General features: G+C 46.4%; 1 protein-coding gene across 1 annotated transcript; it reads right to left on the minus strand.

Moving 5' to 3' along the window:
• Positions 1-481: 481 nt before the first annotated feature.
• Positions 482-19,778, minus strand: LOC144137676 (uncharacterized). The gene is made up of 5 exons (XM_077669614.1): positions 19,422-19,778; positions 19,163-19,327; positions 18,905-19,018; positions 10,358-10,558; positions 482-707 (listed from the first exon to the last, which is right to left on the minus strand). The coding sequence occupies exons 1-4, from the start codon at positions 19,445-19,447 to the stop codon at positions 10,417-10,419; spliced, it is 447 nt and encodes a 148-aa protein (XP_077525740.1). The 5' UTR covers positions 19,448-19,778; the 3' UTR covers positions 482-707; positions 10,358-10,416.
• Between the last annotated feature and the right edge of the window lie 8 nt (positions 19,779-19,786).

Below are 19,786 nucleotides of genomic sequence, written 5' to 3' on the forward strand. Positions count from 1 at the left end.
AAACTGGTAGTGCAACTATTTAGATTTATGGACATTTTGACAAAGCAGGATTTCGGTTTGTCATGCATTGTGTCCACTGGAGCTTTTTCTTCATTGCATCCAGGTTTGCACAAACCAACAATGGGGATGCCCATCGCAAGAGGCATCCTTTAAGAACTCCTTGCCAGAGTACTGTTTCGGTACTGTCCTGCAGGTGCTAGGAAATATTTTGTGTGGTAGTTAAATTTACTACCCAAAAGTGAAGTCCATGTGCATCGCAATATGCACCCTTTTGACAGAAACCTCTGCTGCTTCTTTTGCAGACAAATTTTTCGACTGACATCGCTCTCTTCGATATGGCATACGACGACTACCGTGGTGTGTGTGGAAGCAAGCACCCCCTAAGCAGGACAGTCGTTCGCGGGCTCAACATGTCCAATTTTGTGCACCGGCATAGGCAGCCGAGCGTTTAAGTCTCGTAATACGAATTCACACAAGCAAGCACACAAAAAAGTAAAATTTATTTCCCTGACATGAGTTTTGTACAGATGTGCTTGAGGATGAAGCGCGAATTTACGCGTGCATGCACACAGAAGTAAAAATTTATTTCCCTGCCATGAATTTTTTTTTTGTACAGATGATATTGGAGACTTAGAGAAAAAGTAAAAAAAACTTGTTCTGGACTTTTTGGGCCTTGCTCGTCGAGCAGATCATCACTTCTGGAAGGCCTGAAAGTAGGAGAAAAAGAAAAGTGGGCTTAAGTCACTTTTCATCAAATGCAGAGCAAGAACATAGCATAAGCAAGACCATAAGCAAGAACAAGATAAAAAGGAGAGAACAACAGTCATTCCCTACATGCACCGTGTATAACATGGCATAAAGAATGTAGCAGGGAGATACGGGGTGAGTGTCGCCTTCTCAGCCCCCCTCAGGCTTACTCGGGACCACCCAGCCATACAAAGGAATGTAGATCACAAGCTGTGGAAATCAAAAACAGGCTGCAGTATCAACCACAGTGAGAAATTTGCATGTGTCTACTACTTGCCCATCGATTACGGAAAAATACACATTGGCCAATCAGGTTGATGCGCCAACATGTGCCTACGGGAACATTTGAATAATTTAACGAGGAACACATCCTCCCACCTATCAGCGCACTGCCGAGCATGTGGCTGCACGCACTGTTTGGATGATCGCAACGTTATGTTCATCCGCAAGGACCAGCTGACAGAAGTTGCGCAAGCTTATATCAACAATAATGGGGAAAAATACGTAAGCCAGCCAACTCTGACGCTAATAATTTAACAAGGAACACATCCTCCCACCTATCAGCGCACTGCCAAGCATGTGGCTGCACGCACTGTTTGGATGATCGCAACGTTATGTTCATCCGCAAGGACCAGCTGACAGAAGTTGCGGAAGCTTATATCAACAATAATGGGGAAAAATACAGCCAACTCTGACGCTCTACGAGAAGTGAAAGACGTTTTTGGATGCCACATAGCTATGTGAGTGGTTCACGTACTTTTGCCTGGTTTTATCTCATGTTTCAAATTTTGTTTGTTTTCCCCTCATCAGATTGTACGTGTCGGCTACATATTTGTGCTTCTTTCCAATAAAATACTAGTTGCGAGTCAGCGCCCGTCTTGTGAACGTCTTCTCGGTGTCCCTCGTCATTCTTTCGCGCTGTTACACATCGCTACTGCCCACATTACATCACTGAAACACGAAATCTGAAAGTTTTTCGATATTGTTGCATTTTTTTTCTTTGTTAGATAACACTTTTTGTGGCTGGAATGAAGCTGAGTTTAAATGACCAAAGGCCACTCCTAAAGTGGGCAAAGTGGTAACTTGTCTCTATGGCCCCTTAAACTAGAAGCTGAGACTGGGTGGCTTAGTTCCCCCTACGAGCCACAGGGCTCCATCCTTAGTCCTATCACGATGTGTAGCTTACTTCTAAAATCTGCACACACATGCAACAAAAAAAAGGAAGACTAGACATTTAAACTATTATTTGCGGTGTATTCACTCCAGATACAAAAACCCTACAATAGAAAACTGCAATTTGCAATTCATCAAAAAAGCTTCAAATAACTATGTAGCTCAAACAAAAAAAAAAAAAAAAAAAAAGGAAGTTAATTTAAAAGGCTTCGTAAGCTTTTCCTATGGCATAAACCGAGCTAAGAGGGTTGATTGATTGTGAGGCTTAATATGCCGATGTGTGCCGTAGTGGAGGGATCTGGATTATATTTTGAGCACGTGAGGATCTTCAACGAGCGCGAAAATCTCAAACCCATGTCGAATGTTTTTGCTTTCCGCCTCTATGATGCCACCGCAGCCGGGAATCAAGCCCACGACTTTTGGCTTGGCAGCACAACACCTTAGCCAATGAGCCACCGTGGCAGGTACAAGCAAAGAAGCTACTTTGCTGATTTTATCCGCATGCATATATTTATATTAGAATATTATTGCGATTAGGGCGCAAACAAGTTATAATTACTGTAATCATTCTGGGACCCTGACGCAAACAGTAAGCATTCAGAATTACCTGGCCACATTACACAATGTCCAGAAAAAAAAGGTTGTTTTGGTGTCGAGTACAAAGCTAGACTAGTACCGCATTTACTTTGTTCCAAGCACTCGCTTTTTTCCACAATCGTGATGCCCAAAGTAAAGAGGGTGCTTAGATTTGAAAAATATAACCCCCCCCCCCCCCCCCCTCCTTCACACACACACACACAAACTTTTCTCAACGGCACCTAGATGAGGCAGGTGCAAGGGATGTTTTATACAGCACACATTAAAAAAAGGCACGGGCAGTGAACCCTCTGCTTATGTCTGATACTCAGTCACTCACAACCACTAGAAAGATTGATTGATTGTAGGGTTTAACGTGCCGACACAACACAGGTGATGAGGCGCCCCATAGTAGAGGGCTCCGGATTAATTGTGACCACCTGGGGATCTTTACCATGCGCCGAAATCTCGTACACACGGGCATTTTCGCTTTCCGCCTCCACCAGAAAAGCGGCCGCCGTGGCCGAAAATCGAACCTGCGCCTCGCGCTCAGCAGCGCAACGCCTCAGCCACTGAGCCACCGCGGCGGGTACAACCACTAGAAAGAGCCACAAGGGTTGGGCTACTGCTCTAAGGGCTATATTCTGATTCCCTCCTCCCCTCCATTTACTCCCTCCAATCGGCTAAAGGGAGGATTCCGCAATGCTTACACATGGGAAAATCAATTTCAAGGACCTCCTACACTGGAGGCCGCAGTGGAGGAGGGATTCAGAATCGCGCCGCAGGTCGTCTCCAGTTACGTCAAAGTGGTGTGTAATCTAACATTTCGTTAAGAACTTGTCTATAACATCAACTTCGACCCGCTTCCATGCGTCTGAAATCGACCTTGAGGGATCATTGCGACACTTTCTGCAGCTTTCCCGTCATGTGTGTTCTGTTGTCATCCGCAGGCGAGAGCGACCGTTGGTCATAAAACTGTTCTCTGTGTTTTCCAATATTACTCACCCCGGTGGATGCAGTAATCGAAACGGTTTATCGATGCATCACTTGGAACTAATTTTACAGCTCTTTAAATTCGGTGTTTGAAACAAAGGTTCGAAATGCTTCCTTGCCACTGGTGCCACCAAGGGCCAATGAGCTGCAAAATTAGTTTCGAACGGTGCGCCGAAAAACCGATTCTCTTATTGCATTCACCAGGGTTGATAGTATTGGAAAATATAAAGATTACACTTTTATGGCTAACACTGCTTTGTCTGTTGTTCCTCCAAAAATGGCTAATTATCTCAGGAACTAATTCGCCGACTGAAAAAATTGTGGCATATTTGAAATCAGTGGGAAAAAAAAAAAAAAAAAAAAAACAAGACTGACAAGTTTCACAAAGTTTACTTGAAAATTAAAAGAAATTGTTTTAAGACCCGTGTTCCCCTTCAAAGGGCTACTGAAGTGCTTTTAAAACCGGGCAAAACTCTACTTTTTACAATTATTACATTGGTCAGTTTATGCCTGTGAAGTTTTTTTCGTCATTTTTAGCTTGGGGAGAGCGGTATTCGTCGTTAAAGTTGACCCTACACCCCGCCCACCGCATCGCCGGAGGAGCGAGAAATTGTGCGGCAGCGACCGGAAGTAGCGTCATATTCGGAAGACGGCCAGCGACGTGCGCCGCCGCTTCGCTGTGTACCGAGTTGTCTGGGCGAAGTTCCGAATTAAGCAGGCGTGTAATCTGCACTTTATTAATCATGTTGTATAGAGTTGCTTCCGCGTCGATTTTTAACCGTAATGCTACTGCGCGATTCCCTAAAGCAACTCCTAGATACCAGAGATTTCCTACCCGAGCGCCCGTGGCTACTACCGTATAATGCGGAATATAGGTCGCGATTTTTTACAGAAAAATTTGCCGAAAAGTCACCCCTCGACCTATATTGCAGTCACTGACAGTTGTCATCTGGCGACCAGGTAGCCCATCCAGCCCATCCAAACCCCAAAGGCACCATCGCCATCACCATCAATCGGACGCGACACCATCTTTGTTTTGTTGCTTCTCTCGCTGTCGGCGAATGTGTGTGTGCTGTTTTCTTTTTGCTTAAAATGAGTTTAGGCACTTGGTGCCAGTTCACAGCAGCATTTAAAAGAAAAGTTGGGGGCTTTCCAAGGCCAATGGTGCGTCCGCCTTGTACCAGTTCGGTATCGCCAAAAGAAGTGTTGGTAGCGGCGTTAGCTGAAGGGGCAGCTCTCGGTAGTATGCAACGCTCGGAAGACGTCGTTTCATGGGCGCTGCTCTGTGCACCTGTGCTGCTGTACAAAGGGGCAAATTTTGTCCGCTAGCGTCGTGCGATGTCTCTACGAATGGATACCCCAAGATGTTTGCTCACTGCCTGCACAAACTGGCTGTCGCTACGGTCTGCACACGAGTGTCCCATGCTTTGCGCTCGCTTTACGATGACATGGTCTTCGAGTGTTTAAGAAGTGCTGCATAAGCAATTCCCTGGACTGCACTGAGGACGACCTGCTGTGTGGGCGACAGCGAGCCAGAAGCAGTCGTCCGACGATACTTCAGACAGTTTTAAATGAGTAATCTGAGACGAAACAAGTTATAGTCTCAATAAAACAATGGTTGGTATCTTATTATTTTTTTTTTTGCATTTTTCGGCTACAAGGTAAGGGGGTCGACCTATATTCTGCCTCGACCTATATTCCGCATTATACGGTACATTGCCTTCATGAGTAGTCGCGGGGCCGGCCGTGTCGTCGGGTGCTCTGTGCTTCGTACGTGAAGCGACGGGCTCAAACAAATACGAAGGTACCCCAAGTTCCTGATCCATTATTATAAGGGAATTAGAAAATTTGTGCCCTGGGAAACGCCCTGGGCTTCCGTTTTCCCGATCAACGTTGTTGGCTGTGACGACAGCTTAGCTGAATAGCTAGATTTTAAGAAGAAATCAAGCAAGCTGAACGCATGAAGCGTTTTCTGTGCGCGGAAGCGCTCCGCACACTCGCCAGTCGTACATGCCCGTACGGCGCACGAAATGGCTCGCACCACACATGCCGCGGCTGCGTCCGCCATTTGCTGCCATCCAGAATCAAGGCCGTCGCAAAAAGCAAGGTAAACGTGCAAGAGAGGATGATAGTGTGGTGAAAAATTGTGCTAGGGATTGTCATCCAAGGTGATTTCGAAAGAGGTGATCGAATTTGTATCGCGATGCGGAGTGCCGACCGGTTGCGGAGGCTCGTCGATGGCAACAAACGAACCTGCCTGAGCACGAGATGCGGCGAAAGGCCGATGGATGGCGTTACCTACGCGCAAGAATGAGCATAGCACCGATCGCTAGAACGACTATCAACGTGGGAATAAGGTTCCACATGCGAGAAAGGGGATGATAGCGTGGTGAAAAACTGTGTTAAGGATAGTCATTCGCAATTGTAGAGATAGCGGCGACCAACTATCTCTTTTGGTGTTAAGCCTAAAGTTCCCAACATCAGGCGATGTCCGTGCAACCTGAGCCGGCTGGAGGTGTTGGGGAAGGCGTTCTAAAGCTCGTCGGGGACCGGCGTGCTGCGCTTGGGTTCCTCTACCTTTTGGGGGGCGACTAACGTTCGGCTCGCCTATTCTAAAACATGCGTATGTGCAGCAATGCCACGTTTCGCTGACCAGCCGAGCAGCGACCCGGCCCAGCACCTCTGCGCGACGCGGCGACCGGCGGCGGCCGCGCTGCCTGTGCGCATCGCTGGCCGCTGCACAGAGCTTGTTTCCGCCTGTCCAAATGTAAAAACAAAGTTTCACATTCGAGAATGGGGATGATGGTAGGTTGAAAAATTGTGCTAGGAATTCTGACTAGCGCTGGTAGCGAAAGCGGCGAACCAATATCTGCGCAACTTTCCTGCACCCGAGAAACAAGTCGGCCATGAGTCGTCGGGGGTGAACCCCTTTCTAAAGGTCGCCGCGGGCGAACATGTTGCTTTTATACTTCCCTCAGGCTCTCCTATGCTAAGGAAAGATCGTGTGAGCCCTCCATTCACCAGAGGACCTTCTAGCCCGTATCTGAACGGGAACGAATGAGATCTTCAGGCCGAGCGGTCCCCGCAGAGCCGGCACTTCCGAAAAAATATGGTTTGGGTGTATTTACACATAAAATAAACATGTTTTTCAATTCAGCGTCAGGAAATTCATAATGTAATGCCCCAAACAAAATTTTTTTAAAAAGCTTTTCACCAGCCCTTTAAAGGCAACGTGAGCTTGTAGGGGTGGCCTCTATGCATGGTTCGCCATGCAGAATGCCGTGATCTGAGGCTAATGAGAGCCATCCTGGCACGATAATAAATCAAGTTCTTGCAGCTATAAATGGCTTGGCTAGTAAAAAAAAAAATAGTAATAAAGCCGCTACACTTTTCCTTTGTGCAGTTTCGAAAATCGGGTGTGCATTTGAATTAGAGAGCAGCTTGGATTCGAGTAAATGCGGTAATTGTGGCCTCGTCGTCTTTGCCGCGTACACCACTTAAAACACAGATTGGCACTTTTCAATGCTTTCCCTTCTTCAGTGCAAATGTTGCACTAAACCCCGCCATTGCCTCATTATATCCCAAGCTTTGCGCAAAACTATCTGTCAGCTCAAATTCTAAGTTAAAAGGCGGCTTCTCAGAAACCCCAGAAAATTAATAACAATCCCACCAAAGTACCTATGGCCAATGATATAATGACATTTAATGATAAAAATAAACTTGGAGCCCTTGCAGAGTTGATCGAATGAAGATATGTACACATAACTTCTCTAGAATTAACCCTTAATTCTCATATGATGTTTCAGAATAGTTCCTACAAAACCAGAACTAGTCACTTTTGTCAGCCTTCGTGGCAGCTATGTACTGACAGCAAACGGGGATTTTGTAATGCTTACATCTTCGCTGTGAACTGGCTAACTAGGACACGTAAATGAAGCTTCGCGTAATCAGAGTTGTTGTAGCGACCAATTCCAGTGCGATTTTTTCTCCAAGTTACCTGCATTAGTTAGAGCTACGGAGCATTCTAAGCTACATCTGGAGCGAGCGTGCGCAATGATTTGTCGCCGCGACTGGCAAACACAGGCAATTTTCGTCAGGACCTAGTGCGAGACAGCATTGCAGTGAAAAATCCTCCTCCAACCTTTGCCACTGAGATGCGAAGACTGAGAAAACAGCAAAGCAGGTGGTCTTCGCACTATCTTTCCCTTTCTTAAGAGGAAAATGGTGAAGAAGCAAACACTTTCTCCACGCAAACCGAGTCAAATCACACTCCCCAATCCGCCCTCGTAAAGTCCGAAATCCAAACTGCGAAAGTCGAATGCCAAAGTCCTCTTCAACTCAGCCGAAGTATAAGGCCAATGTCCGTGCTACGAACCCAAAGGAAAATGCTGAGTGCCCCGAATGCAATGATAGCGCAATCGGATAGCCGACGGTTTCATAACACGAGGGAGCCAGGTTCAACTTCAACCATGGGAAGCGTTCTTTTCTTGAGGCACACACTACTCCCCACGCCTGCTCGTCAGCTCCTAGCCTCCTCGCCAGCTTCCCTCACACCTCGTGGCCTTCGCATTTTCCTCCTCTCCACTTTTCTGTGCTATCGTTTTGGGTGACGCCAGGCAGCGGTGGAACTCAAGCTTAAAGGAGCACTGACACCAATTTTCAGCGTTAATATTATTGCACAGTTCGCTTCCTTCACTCAACAGAATACCATGGGTGAAATATGAGCGGCCTGCGACGCGAAGAACATAGTTCAATTGGATCTCATTTATCACGCCGACTGAGCAGCGCGCGGAGTGGCACTCAGCAAATGGACATCAGCGTGACATCACCCCGTGAGAGCCAAAAGAAGTGACGCGACAGCGCTCGTCAAAAATTTGTGACGTCACTTCATGCACGTGGCCCCACGAGCGGCGAGCGGGCGCAACACCTTCTCAAGCGGGCACCGGTGACGTCCGCACAAAGCGGTGAGGTCATGCCGGGAGTCTGTCATATGCGCTGTTCGGGATGAAAGCGCAGGAATTTGAAACAAACGATTTTCAGGCCGTTCAATGTAATTAACTATCGCGCGCTGAAGTATTTGAAGTGCTGTTTCAGCTTCGCCAGGCCATTAAGCATCGATAAAAGCAATAAAAGTAACAAAATTTTCGCGTCAGTGCTCCTTTAAACAGTTCTGCTTTCAAAAATGTCAAGTCCTCCAACTCCCCTCCATTTTGCAAGGGCAGCCCAAGAACGCAGGTTCAATCACGGCTGCAGGGGCTGCTTTTCAGAAACAGGCGAAAAGCGAAAATGGCAGTGCATAGAGATTTCAGCGCACGTCAAGGATTCCCAGGTGGTGGAAATTAATCCGGAGGAGCCTTCGACTTTGGTATGCTTCATAGTCCAGGGGAGGCGTTGGTGCGTTAGGGGGGCACATGGGTCTTTGATCAAAAAGGTTTATTTTTACAGTTACGATGATTAAAATTGGAGTACGCCTGTAGATTCTCATTCTGATTGTCGATATATAAAATTGTTTTTCTGTAAAACGACTACATCCAAGTTTATTTGGACTTTTATATTTGATTCCTTGACAGCTTTCGTAAAAAAAAAAAATTACACCATCTTCCCACGTGGGGAACCCTGAGGGGATGCAAAGCCGTGGAGTAGTAGCGTGTTAATTGGTTGTTAGAGTAAAGACACGTGTAGTAGCGTATTAAATGTCTTCTTTATTTATCGAGTAGTGGGGAACATTTTGCGGCTTCTCGTTCTCGAAGCGAGGAATTTGCTGTTCGACGCTGGCGTTTCGAAGCGTTGTCACATTGCCGAACGCCATCTGGATCAGCTACTCGCCGCTGCCGTTTCAAAGCGGCTTCTCGCTCTCGAAGCGAGGAATCCGCTGCTCGATGCTGCCGTTTACGTTCGGCGTCGCGAGCTCTCCTCTGTGCAGCCTTGTTTTCGGAGGTGCTCGCGGTTCTGACAGTGTGCTGGCTGGCGCTAGTTGAAGGTGTGCCAGCCAGTTCGCTGACGGAATCGTTCGCGTCCATTTGTAGTCATCGGACGGCGAAGTACCGAAGAAGCAACTGAGCGGAGCACGGACCGGGTTTATTTGCAGAGCAGAGGGAGTGGAGAGGAGCAGCGCGCATGCGAATGATTGGACAGCTGGTGTGGAGAGGGGAGGGGAGGAGCAGTGTGTAGTGAACAGGTGGTGTGGAGAGGAGGAGCAGCGCGCGCTAGCGCACAGGTAGTGTGGAGAGGAGGAGAGGTGCAGACGCCGGACACGGGCGGAGGGTTGACTAAGAGATGCTTTGCATCCAAAAACTGCCAGGGAGATGCAGGTGAACAAGGTACCAGTGAACTGTGCTCACACCAAGGAGTGCAATAAGACTATAACAGTATCATTCCACCTAGTCTGTAGCAGAAGTTTCGACCATTTAAAGTTTGGGCTTGGAAGGTGGGAACCAGAAGAACCAGTTTTGCCTTCCAAGCCCAAACTTCGAACGGTCGTAACTTCTGCTACAGACCAGATGGAGTGATACTGTTATAGTCTCACTGCACTCCTTGGTGTGTGCACAGTTCACTGGTACCTTGTTCACCTGCATCTCTCCGGCAGTTTTTTTTTAATGAAAGCTGTTGAAAAATCAAATATAAAGATCCGAATAAATTTGTCCATAGTCACTTTACACAAAAACAAATTTTATGCCTACAATTAGAAATGTAAAACTACAAACGTCCTCCAACTTTTACCACCGTAACTGTAAAAATAAACACTTTGATCAAAGACTGATGTGCCCCATTGATCCGGCGGAGCCCTCCGCTACGGTGCACTCCATAGCCAAGGTGTGGCCTTGGTGCGTTAGACACCCCAATCTAACTCAAGTCTGACCCAACTCACGCGTGGCAGTGGTGTGGTCTTCTCGCTTGGGGGGAGGGGGATGAGGGGGAGGGGTCCGCTCAGTGGGCCGGCCCGCGGCCATCGCTCTTGATCCGCTTGCGCTTGCTCCGGCGCGTCTCCTCCGGATGGCCGCTCGTGCCATCAGGGGAAGTGGCCGCAGCAGCTTTCTTCTGGGCCCGCCTCGACAGGCCACGGCACGTCCTGCAAGGGGCAACGCTCTTATTAGAGGCCGCGCCAACCATCACAACAAAAGCCACGCTAGTTTTCCCCGTGTGATCTTATCAATATTGATTTCCACCTATTTCATGGTTATCATTGACATCTTGTTTGTTCACGGACAGGTGAAAGATTAATTTCTTGCGTGACATTACGTACCCAAAGTTTCTATAAAGAGATAAAGCTGCTGGAGCCCACACAGCGAAATTGTGGCCCAAACGCCATGACAGAAAAGCAGGTCTGCCCATATTGGTGGATTACAGTGGCCACGATTTAGATGTGCCATCCGCGTGCATTTGCTCTTGGCAACTGTTTATAAATAACGCAGAAAATGCAGAAAGAACGGCAAACGAGATGTCGCAGCGCTGTCTGCCATGCTTTTGTGAACGTCACAAATTGCACAGGTGATTGGTGCAACCTGTACAAACAGTTCTTCCACCTATAGAGCCCAAAAACTCCTCGGCAAATTTTTTCAAGATGACAGGTAAATTGACAGCTCTAACGGCAGTTTTAAAATGCTGCTCTCAATTTATTCAGTTGCACGTTTGATTTATCGCTACGAGGGATGCCCTTTACACGTTCCATTTTCACAATTTCATGTTTCACCTGCGTGATCTTGCAAATGCTCAAAGGAGTTCATGTTCTGTCAAGAACAGTACGCCTTGCTTTCGAAACGGCAGGTCTCATGGTGGCAAACAATCTGTTGGTACCGTAGCTCCGCTATTCAATTTCGCAGCTACATCATAAAGCAGCAGGAAAAATCGCCAGAGGCAACACAACTATCCACCTGTGTGGTGAACTTAGTTTCAGGTTTCTGGTAGAGTGTTTCAATTTAAATAATTTGTGAACAGTTATTTGCTACTGGATTAACTCTTTCGTTACCACGGGAAAATTGACCGATTTTTAGGGGCCCAAGAAAACATTTTTTTTTTGCTAAAGAAATTGGTTAGGTAACTAATTACAGGAACGCAAAATGCAGATTATTTTTCCCATAACACCAGTTTTTAAAATGTTTTCATATATCATAGTTGCCAAAAAATGTCAAAATCAAAATTTTTGTCAAAATGTCGAAAAAAAATGATAAAAAGGAGTTGTGTATAACAAACCACCGGTAGAAAAAAATTAGAATATACATTTTTTAGGGAAACATCTCAAAAACACGCCCGAGAAAAAATGTCGACGTGCGCGGAACAGGTTTTCAGTTATAAAAAAAAATGTTAGCACGGCTGGTGCTCATGTCATGCGGTGAAGCCCAACCTCCAATTCAAAATGTGCAATTTCGGGTGGTTCGATGGGAGAAATCCGGCGGTTTCACATTATCGGAGGCGCAACTTTGCTCCCACATAACGTAAAAACATCTTGTCACTGACTGACTGCATTTACAGCCAGCACAATATTTGTGACAAGCACGCGATGCGGAAAAACATGCATGAAGTTGGAAACGGAACTCCGTGTTTGATGCTTGTTGACGTTCACGGTCAGTTATCTCTCAAAACATAAAGTTGAGCTTTATTATCATCTTCTGACTCCCAATTTTAGCCTTGCTCGCAGGAATGAGGTGCGATACGCTAGAATTGTGCCCCGCAAACTTTGGCCAAGTAGCTGTTGCGCGATAAAAAAGATAAGCACAATAAGCCATCTCCATTGCAGCGCCACCTAACATTTTTGAAATGAAACAGTACAAAAAATTATCGGAGACTTCATCCGAATAGACAGTTCAACTAAGCAGCAACACTAGACCCCTGGAGATACCCCCGTATGAAAATGAAACTGGAAGGCGAAGAGCTGGCAGTGTGTAAGGCCGGTTTGAAGCACTGTCCTCGTTGGAACAAATATCTGGCGACTGGGTGTGATCTTTTGACTTGCATCTGAAGTTCTTATCGCAGAAATCGGGATAGGGTTGAGTTAAATCAGGAACAGCATGTTTTGTTCGAGGATCAGCCGCGGACGCTCAAAGCGCCACGGCAGGTAGCCTTAAGTCGGGTAACTAAATATAAATTTTGCGATGCAGAAACGAAACCGAAACTGTTGTAAACTGTTCGCGAATGGTTCTGGGGTAAGTAGAACTACCACACAACTTAGAACAATGTGTGCAAAGGCAATAAAACTGCCTAAAATCATGAAGTAGCTTTGCAAACAGGCACTGCTTGACATTTGCAGCCGATTTCTGGGATTATAACTGTCAGAGTGCAAACCTGACGATAGAAAATCGTTTACTGGTTCATCATTCATGCCCTGATAACAAAAAACACTCTTCGTTGGTAGCAGTGATGCGTGATGACCACGCCCCTTTTCCACACACGGGTGATTCAAACACGTGTCATAAAATCACGTTTTTGGTGCGAAAACGAAAAAAACAAACAAGACTGGTTTTGAAAGGCCATTTTCTGATCTAACCCCAAACACCTTTACTTGTTCGAGCAACGCCTGGAACGCTATGAAAAGGCGGTCAAAAAGTATCGTTCAAATTGAACGATTTTGAATAGGCGCGGTAACAAAAGAGTTAAGGGGGAACACTGGTCTTGAGGACTGAAATTTTGCCTAAAAAATCACTTTCCTGTATTAATTTTATATGCAGCCTATAGGTCCGCAAAAAAATGTACCTGCAAAATGTTACAGCTGCTGCCCTTTGAATTCAGTTAAAGGACCATTTTCACCTATGTTTCCAAACTGCACTTAGAACCAATTTTTCTCTCACGAGGTCAACTGGCGGGTACAATATCTCGGGATGTGCTGGTCAGATTTGTATCATTTTTGCTTCATTTGAAAGCTTATGAACTGAACAGTGCAATAAAACCACAAAAACAAAATTGTTTTTCGCTAGCATAAAATTTTATGCTCTTTGTTTTGCGAAAACATTGGTGCTTGACGACCTGGCATTTAACAAGTTTACAACATTTTCAGAAACAATGCTAAAATTAATGCTGTGGTATAGTTGCACTCCCTGGTCCTACAGCACAAAGGGATGAAAAGTGTGAGTACTGCATAACTAATTAACGAAAAAAGTACCCGAAACAAAGTGGCATAACATGTTTGACAACTCGAAACTTGCACCACGTAGATAAAAACTGACTGCATATTTGTGCTCAGGATAATAAAGTGCACTTACTTAGTTTACTTAGTAAATCTCAAGAGCATAGGTTAAAAAATAAAAATATTCTCAAGATTAGTGTGCCCCCTTAAACTTTAAAGGGAAGGTGAAGCGGTTTTAGAATTAAAAGAAAAGTTGCCTAGCAGCAAGTACACATTGAATAGTTCATGTGTACGAAATATTTTCGCAATACATGCAATAGAAGCGGCGCAATGAGCAAACAAAAGTGGCCCGATGCCCCGCCCCCATCTCGCCGCGCGATGCCGGAAGACCGAAGAGCGCGGGCGAAAACCGGCTGAAAAACGTCATACCTGGACTTCCGGCCAGATCTGCCGCCTCGGCCATGCTCTTTTCGCCGTGTTTCCTTGTGAATGATACTTGTTGTTGTTGTGGTTGATAGCACTCATTTGTACAATTTTCGTGTTCAAAAAGTATGCACGAACGCCAAACGAGGCATACGTTATCATGTCGTATTCCTAAGCAGAATAATGCCACGCCGGGATGCTTGATAACATACGGAAGCGACAGCCGAGGTGGCTGTGCTTGATGTCAGAGAATATACTACACTACGTTAAATACTTTGTAAACCGCTCCAATGCGGTTTTTTTTTTTTAATGCGACGGACGTTAATGTTCACATTAGATTCTAGATTTAGGAAGGATGGGGGATACTGCTGTACCTTAGAGTGTTTCGTTCCATTCCAGAAACCAAGTCACATTTGCTCAAGAAATACTTGTTTCGTTAAACGCGTCGGTTTTCTTTCCCTATGGGCTCAGGACAGTGTTCAAAAAAACAATTTTTTGGCGATACTAAAACAAGGGGCCAATCCTGATAGAAGTTCTCTCCCGGCTAAGAGCAAACAGTATTCCTACAAAGTAAAAGAACCAAGACAACCAGATTACTTATTTTGCAAGTATACATGTCACGAAGTGATGTTTGTCTGGAATTTAAAAAAAACACCACTCCGAACCACCACCGTGCCATAATTTGTGTTGACTGCGGGGGCCTAATTTTTTGCCCAAGATTCCGTGTGGCTGCATATTATAACCTGGCAAGCACTTGTTGTCACTGAACCTCAAGTGTGCTCCAGTGACAGTCGGTGATATATATAATGATGATACTAAAAAAATTAGGAGCGAAGAGTAAATATACGGCCTCTGTCCGACTAGCGCGGTAAATGCTTAAATCTAGAAATGCTGAAACAGGTCAACGATTCATTATCACAAACGTTTGGTGATTGTTACCTAAAGTAACGTAACTACAACGTAACTGCCTTGTCCGACTGGTCTGTTAATTATAACGAGGTGGCCGTAATATTGTAGCAGAATGCGCAACGCACAAGCCAAAATCAAGCCCTACTACAGCCAATAATGCTGAGCAAGCACTAGTATGCTGCAGTGTTTTTAGAATAAATGCATGTGAAGCAGTAAGACGCCACTCATCGAAGTGCAGCTAGCAATCGCGGAGGCCCCGTAGCGCCGCTGCCGAAATGGCGCGCGCGTGTAGGTCTGTGTACGGGGATGAGTAACGGGGCTGGGGTGGGCGACAACGAACAAAGGAAATTCAGAAGCAGAGTCTGCTTGTTGGTTTATGCGTGTACGAGATGGCAAGATGCGTCTCGCATATACGTTTACAGCTTATGAACGCTATTTTTTCGCGCAGTGCACGTACGTGCTTTTCGCTGGTAGATTGTTTATAAAACGCCCATTAATCTTCGGCATAAATGGTTTTGTGCATAATAAGAAACAGTTCAGGCAGTACCTAGTATTAACATAAGGTATAAAATCCCCCTATTCTGGTTGCCTAATTCAAAAATATTTTGATGGAACCCACTAGTCGACGTCACAGTCACTGCTTTGGGGTTCTCTGTCGTGTAAAGCAAATTTAAGCTCCAAGATAATTGAACCAACAGCACGGGAAATTATAGAACAAACTTCCAGTCATGTGCGAAAATTAAACTGCAAGCTAAATTGCCGCAAAGGCAACCGTGCGATCGTTCGCAATGCTTCCGACAACCCGCGCGGCCGAAGGGTGTCCCCCTTTGACGTCATGACGGGCGCAACCAATCAGGGGCGTCAAAAGACGAAAAGCACCCGCCGCGGTGGCTCAGTGGCTAAGGCGTTGCGCTGCTGAGCACGAGGTCGCGGGTTCGATTCCCGGCCGCGGCGGCCGCTTTTCTGATGGAGGCGAAAAGCAAAAACGCCCGTGTGTACGAGATTTCGGCGCACGATAAAGATCCCCAGGTGGTCAAAATTAATCCGGAGCCCTCCACTACGGCGCGCCTCATCGCCTGCGTTGCGTCGGCGCGTTAAACCCCACAATCAATCAATCAAAAGACGAAAAGCGCGCGTCTTTCAAACGGGGCCGCGCTTTTTGCAAGATAAATGCCACTTGGACTCATGTACGATGAATTTCAATGTGATATTCGGAATCAGCGCGCAAGAAACTATAGAACTGTTAATCTAACTCAATTTTTATGGAAAGCGCTTCAGCTTCCCTTTAAGCGCACTTTTACTATTTGAAACATTCAACCTTTTTTTTTTCTCGCGAATATTTGAAAATACTCATAATTTCAATAACAAAAATATGACATTGTTTCTGCTTCCAAAGCATGCATGTTGCTGAACACTTTTTTTTTTACTTTCTTGCACAATGTCATAGCTTTGCAAAGGAAGCTTAGCATGTATGAATTACCCATAAAAAGAGGGAGCTTAATTTTCTGAAGTGGCAAGAGAGATTGAACAAGTAGTTACTTTTAGGCTATTCTGTCACAAGCAACAGTCACTATAATGCGTAGCAAGCAGCCCTTGTTTCCGCATCTGGAAGGCCTGCCCCACCATTCAAAGCTACTTCCTGTACTCCCAAACAGTATTCGGCAATTCGCGTCTGTTGCTGACTGTCTGCAACGCTTTTCATTCCATCGTTTCACCACCTTGGCTTAGCATTTTTTTTCTCTTGTTGCTATCCATGGATCTGCCACGTTTCTTTGTGAGACATGTCTCAACTCTGCCATATATAGGGTGTAGGCACTGGCTTCTCAACCACACGGCGACGCTATCAGTGCAGCGCCGCGGACACCATTTGTACGGTTGCATGCCGTAGCACAGACAGCTGAATCGCACTGTCCAAGCAAAATGTGGTATGTGCCGTGGTGTGGGCAAGTTCATTTGTGTGGGCGGTGTTCTTGTTGAGTGTTTCGTGGGTTTGTAAATGTCTTGTCCAAAGGAGTAGCTAGCGACGCTTTTGCTTCGGAATGGCGGACTGCACTGTTTACACTTAATACAACCGAACTTGAAACATGCTGCATGACCAGAAGGCAGTTTGACTGTAGCAATGAATTCAGAAAGGTACCAGTGATGGGGCCAATCAGTGCTGAATCTGTGGCACTGCAGGGGAGGTCAGGGTGGCATCAAAGCTTTCATCCCGCGCCTCGTAACATGCTTGAGGCTTTACGTAATGCTTTAAATTTTCACTATTTAGGCCCCCAAGCCTTATTTTATGGGTGAAGCGAACCCAACTCAGCACCCAGCCTTAGCTCATATGAGGGCTTTGGAGGTGAACGCACCGAACAAGGCTACTCGTTCGGTAATTGTGGGCTTCCAACGATTTCGTCGCGCTAGACTGCTCCATAAGCTTGTCCCGTTTCTAATTTGTGCTTCATAAAAAAAAAAAAAAAAAAAAAAAAACACCAAGGTCAGTGGAATTATTCGCGTCCAAGTCAGCGGGCCGCCGCCGCCGCCCCTAACTCTAAGCACATACCACAGCTCACGATCGTTTCCACCCAGACCCTTTTCTCAGGTTGAGAACGGTCACTCTCTCAAGCTCAGGTTGAGGATGGTCACGAGTTAAACACATAAGGACACTGTTGCCAATGTTGTTCGCTACAGCACCTCACTGTTTCTCACACCCCACTAAAAAGTGTGCTGCAGACCTGGGTGGCGCGGAAACACCGGCGTTCTGTCTCGCACGCCATCAAAACATAAAACACGTTGCAGGCCTCGGTGGCAAAGTTTGGTAACTCCAGACACAGTCGTTTGAGGCAACTTGAAAAACGAGCAAAATGAGCGCACTGAGCTAACGCGAAGTGAACTTGGTCAACGCTATCCACGCGCAGCCAGTTCATAGACCCTACACGCGTCACACATTTTATGTGGAACTGCAAACAATTAAACTAAAAATAAAACAAGTATTATGTACTAACCCCCCCCCCCCTTCAACAAAGTGTCACATTACCACAAGTGCAATGTGAAGTCAAAACCGCGAGAAAATGCTCCCTCAAAGGCATACATGTTTGCACAACATGAGTTTGGAGCTTTCATTGCCTGAACAATTTTTTTTTGTCCGACAACCAACCGCGAAAAGGAGGTAATTCGTCAAAAACAGCCCAACGTTATGTGCAGTGCTGTAAAACAACTTTACACAAAGTGCTGGCAAGGTTCAAGACGCAGTCGCACCCAAGCACTGCCCCCTCGTGTTCCGAACCCAAGCAATGAAATGTCAAAATGCTTAGTAGGCAAACTGGTAATGAAGAGAGCCTATTCATGCATGGCTCAATATGATGCCCTCTTAACGAAGCTCCTCCGGTTAAATATCTTCCAACCTTTAAGCGCACCTTTAGCACTCTGCTACCAAGGTTTGGAATTCTACCAAAGCGCTGAGGCCAATACCAATTATGCTGTGGCTTGTCCATCAACAGTATAACCCATCTCCATTTGAAGTGACGCATGTAGACTCTACATTTGACGTCAGCTTAAGCTAAAACCTTTAAGTAGAGTATAGCAGTTCGATCTCCGAAATCACGCAATTTCCGGGGTAGGCCACTTCTCGGGTGATTTCACCCGAGATAATAAACGCGCGGTTAGCTAAACTTATGCAAAAAGAGCTGAACCTCCTCGTACGCGCGATTAGATGGCAACTGGGTCGATCGCTATCGCAGCATTTTGCAATCAAAATTTTCAATGACCGATCGGCTCAGTGAATCACTGAATCGAACCCCCCTAACACACAGCCTCCCGTAACAAAGGACGCTATGCCCAACAACAAAACTTCCGCACCATGTTAGGCTACGCGAAACACAACAAGCTGCAAGCCAAACACCGCAGAACGTCAACAACCACAACAGGTAATCGAGGTAACACACGGTTTCACCGAGGCACACGGTTTCACCGAGGCAACTTTCGCACTGCTGACACGAAACACGCTGCTCATTGTAATGGAAGAAAAAAAGGACAGTTTCAAACCTTTCGTGTTGGGGTACTTCCCAACTCCACATCTCCTCGCCGCACCGCTTGCGCTCGCACTTCACCACACCGACGATGGTCATGAGCTGCTTGGTCACATCCGGGATGTCAGGCCTGCAAGAGAAACAAACGCCGGCCGTCTCAGCGTTGGCATCGAACGACCCTAAAAACCATTCCGACCTTGCGATCACTACTTCCTCCAGACAACTAACAGCAAACCTCGAGAAGACAGAGTGAAAAAGAGTGAAGAAACATTACCGATATTCCGGGAACGCGTTCTTGGCCTTGCAGATCGGGCAACTGCGAAGCGTTGGTTTCAGCAAGTGATCCACCGGATCGTAGAGGCACGCCGAGCAGATGAAGTGCTGACACAAGCCGAAAACCACGTTCTGGCTCGGACACAGGCAGACAGGGCACCCAAATCTGAAACGAAGCGTCGGCAGGGTCTTGGAAAAGCGTTCAACGTTAAACAATAACAAACAATCGCAGCTCGGCATCGCCGTCGTAGCCTACTCACGTCGCGTCGTAGTCGGTGCGCTCCATGATACCGGTAGACAGGAAGGCCGGCTGTGGTAGTACGCTGCTGCCTTCCTCGTTAACACTAAAGAGCCACCGCACGCTCTGTCTTCGACCGGTTCGGTTAAATCGGCCGTGTCACAGCCCAGCGCGTGAACGCCGGTTCCGTCTGGCCTAGCGTCCGAGCTCGAGCGTAGCCCGAACAATCAACGGTTACCGCGAACGCATCCTATTGGTCGATTTACACTCACGTGACTTCACGTGAATGAATTCGGCGAAGTAACCGGGATCTTCTTCGACGACGAAAAAATATGCTCTTGTAATTCAAAGAGCTGCAAGACGTTTATACAAAATATTCCGCAAGGT

This window comes from Haemaphysalis longicornis, unplaced genomic scaffold, assembly GCF_048455015.1.
Source record: "Haemaphysalis longicornis isolate Haplotype H1 unplaced genomic scaffold, Haemaphysalis longicornis Haplotype H1 scaffold_435, whole genome shotgun sequence".
Classification (NCBI taxonomy): Eukaryota; Metazoa; Arthropoda; class Arachnida; order Ixodida; family Ixodidae; genus Haemaphysalis; species Haemaphysalis longicornis.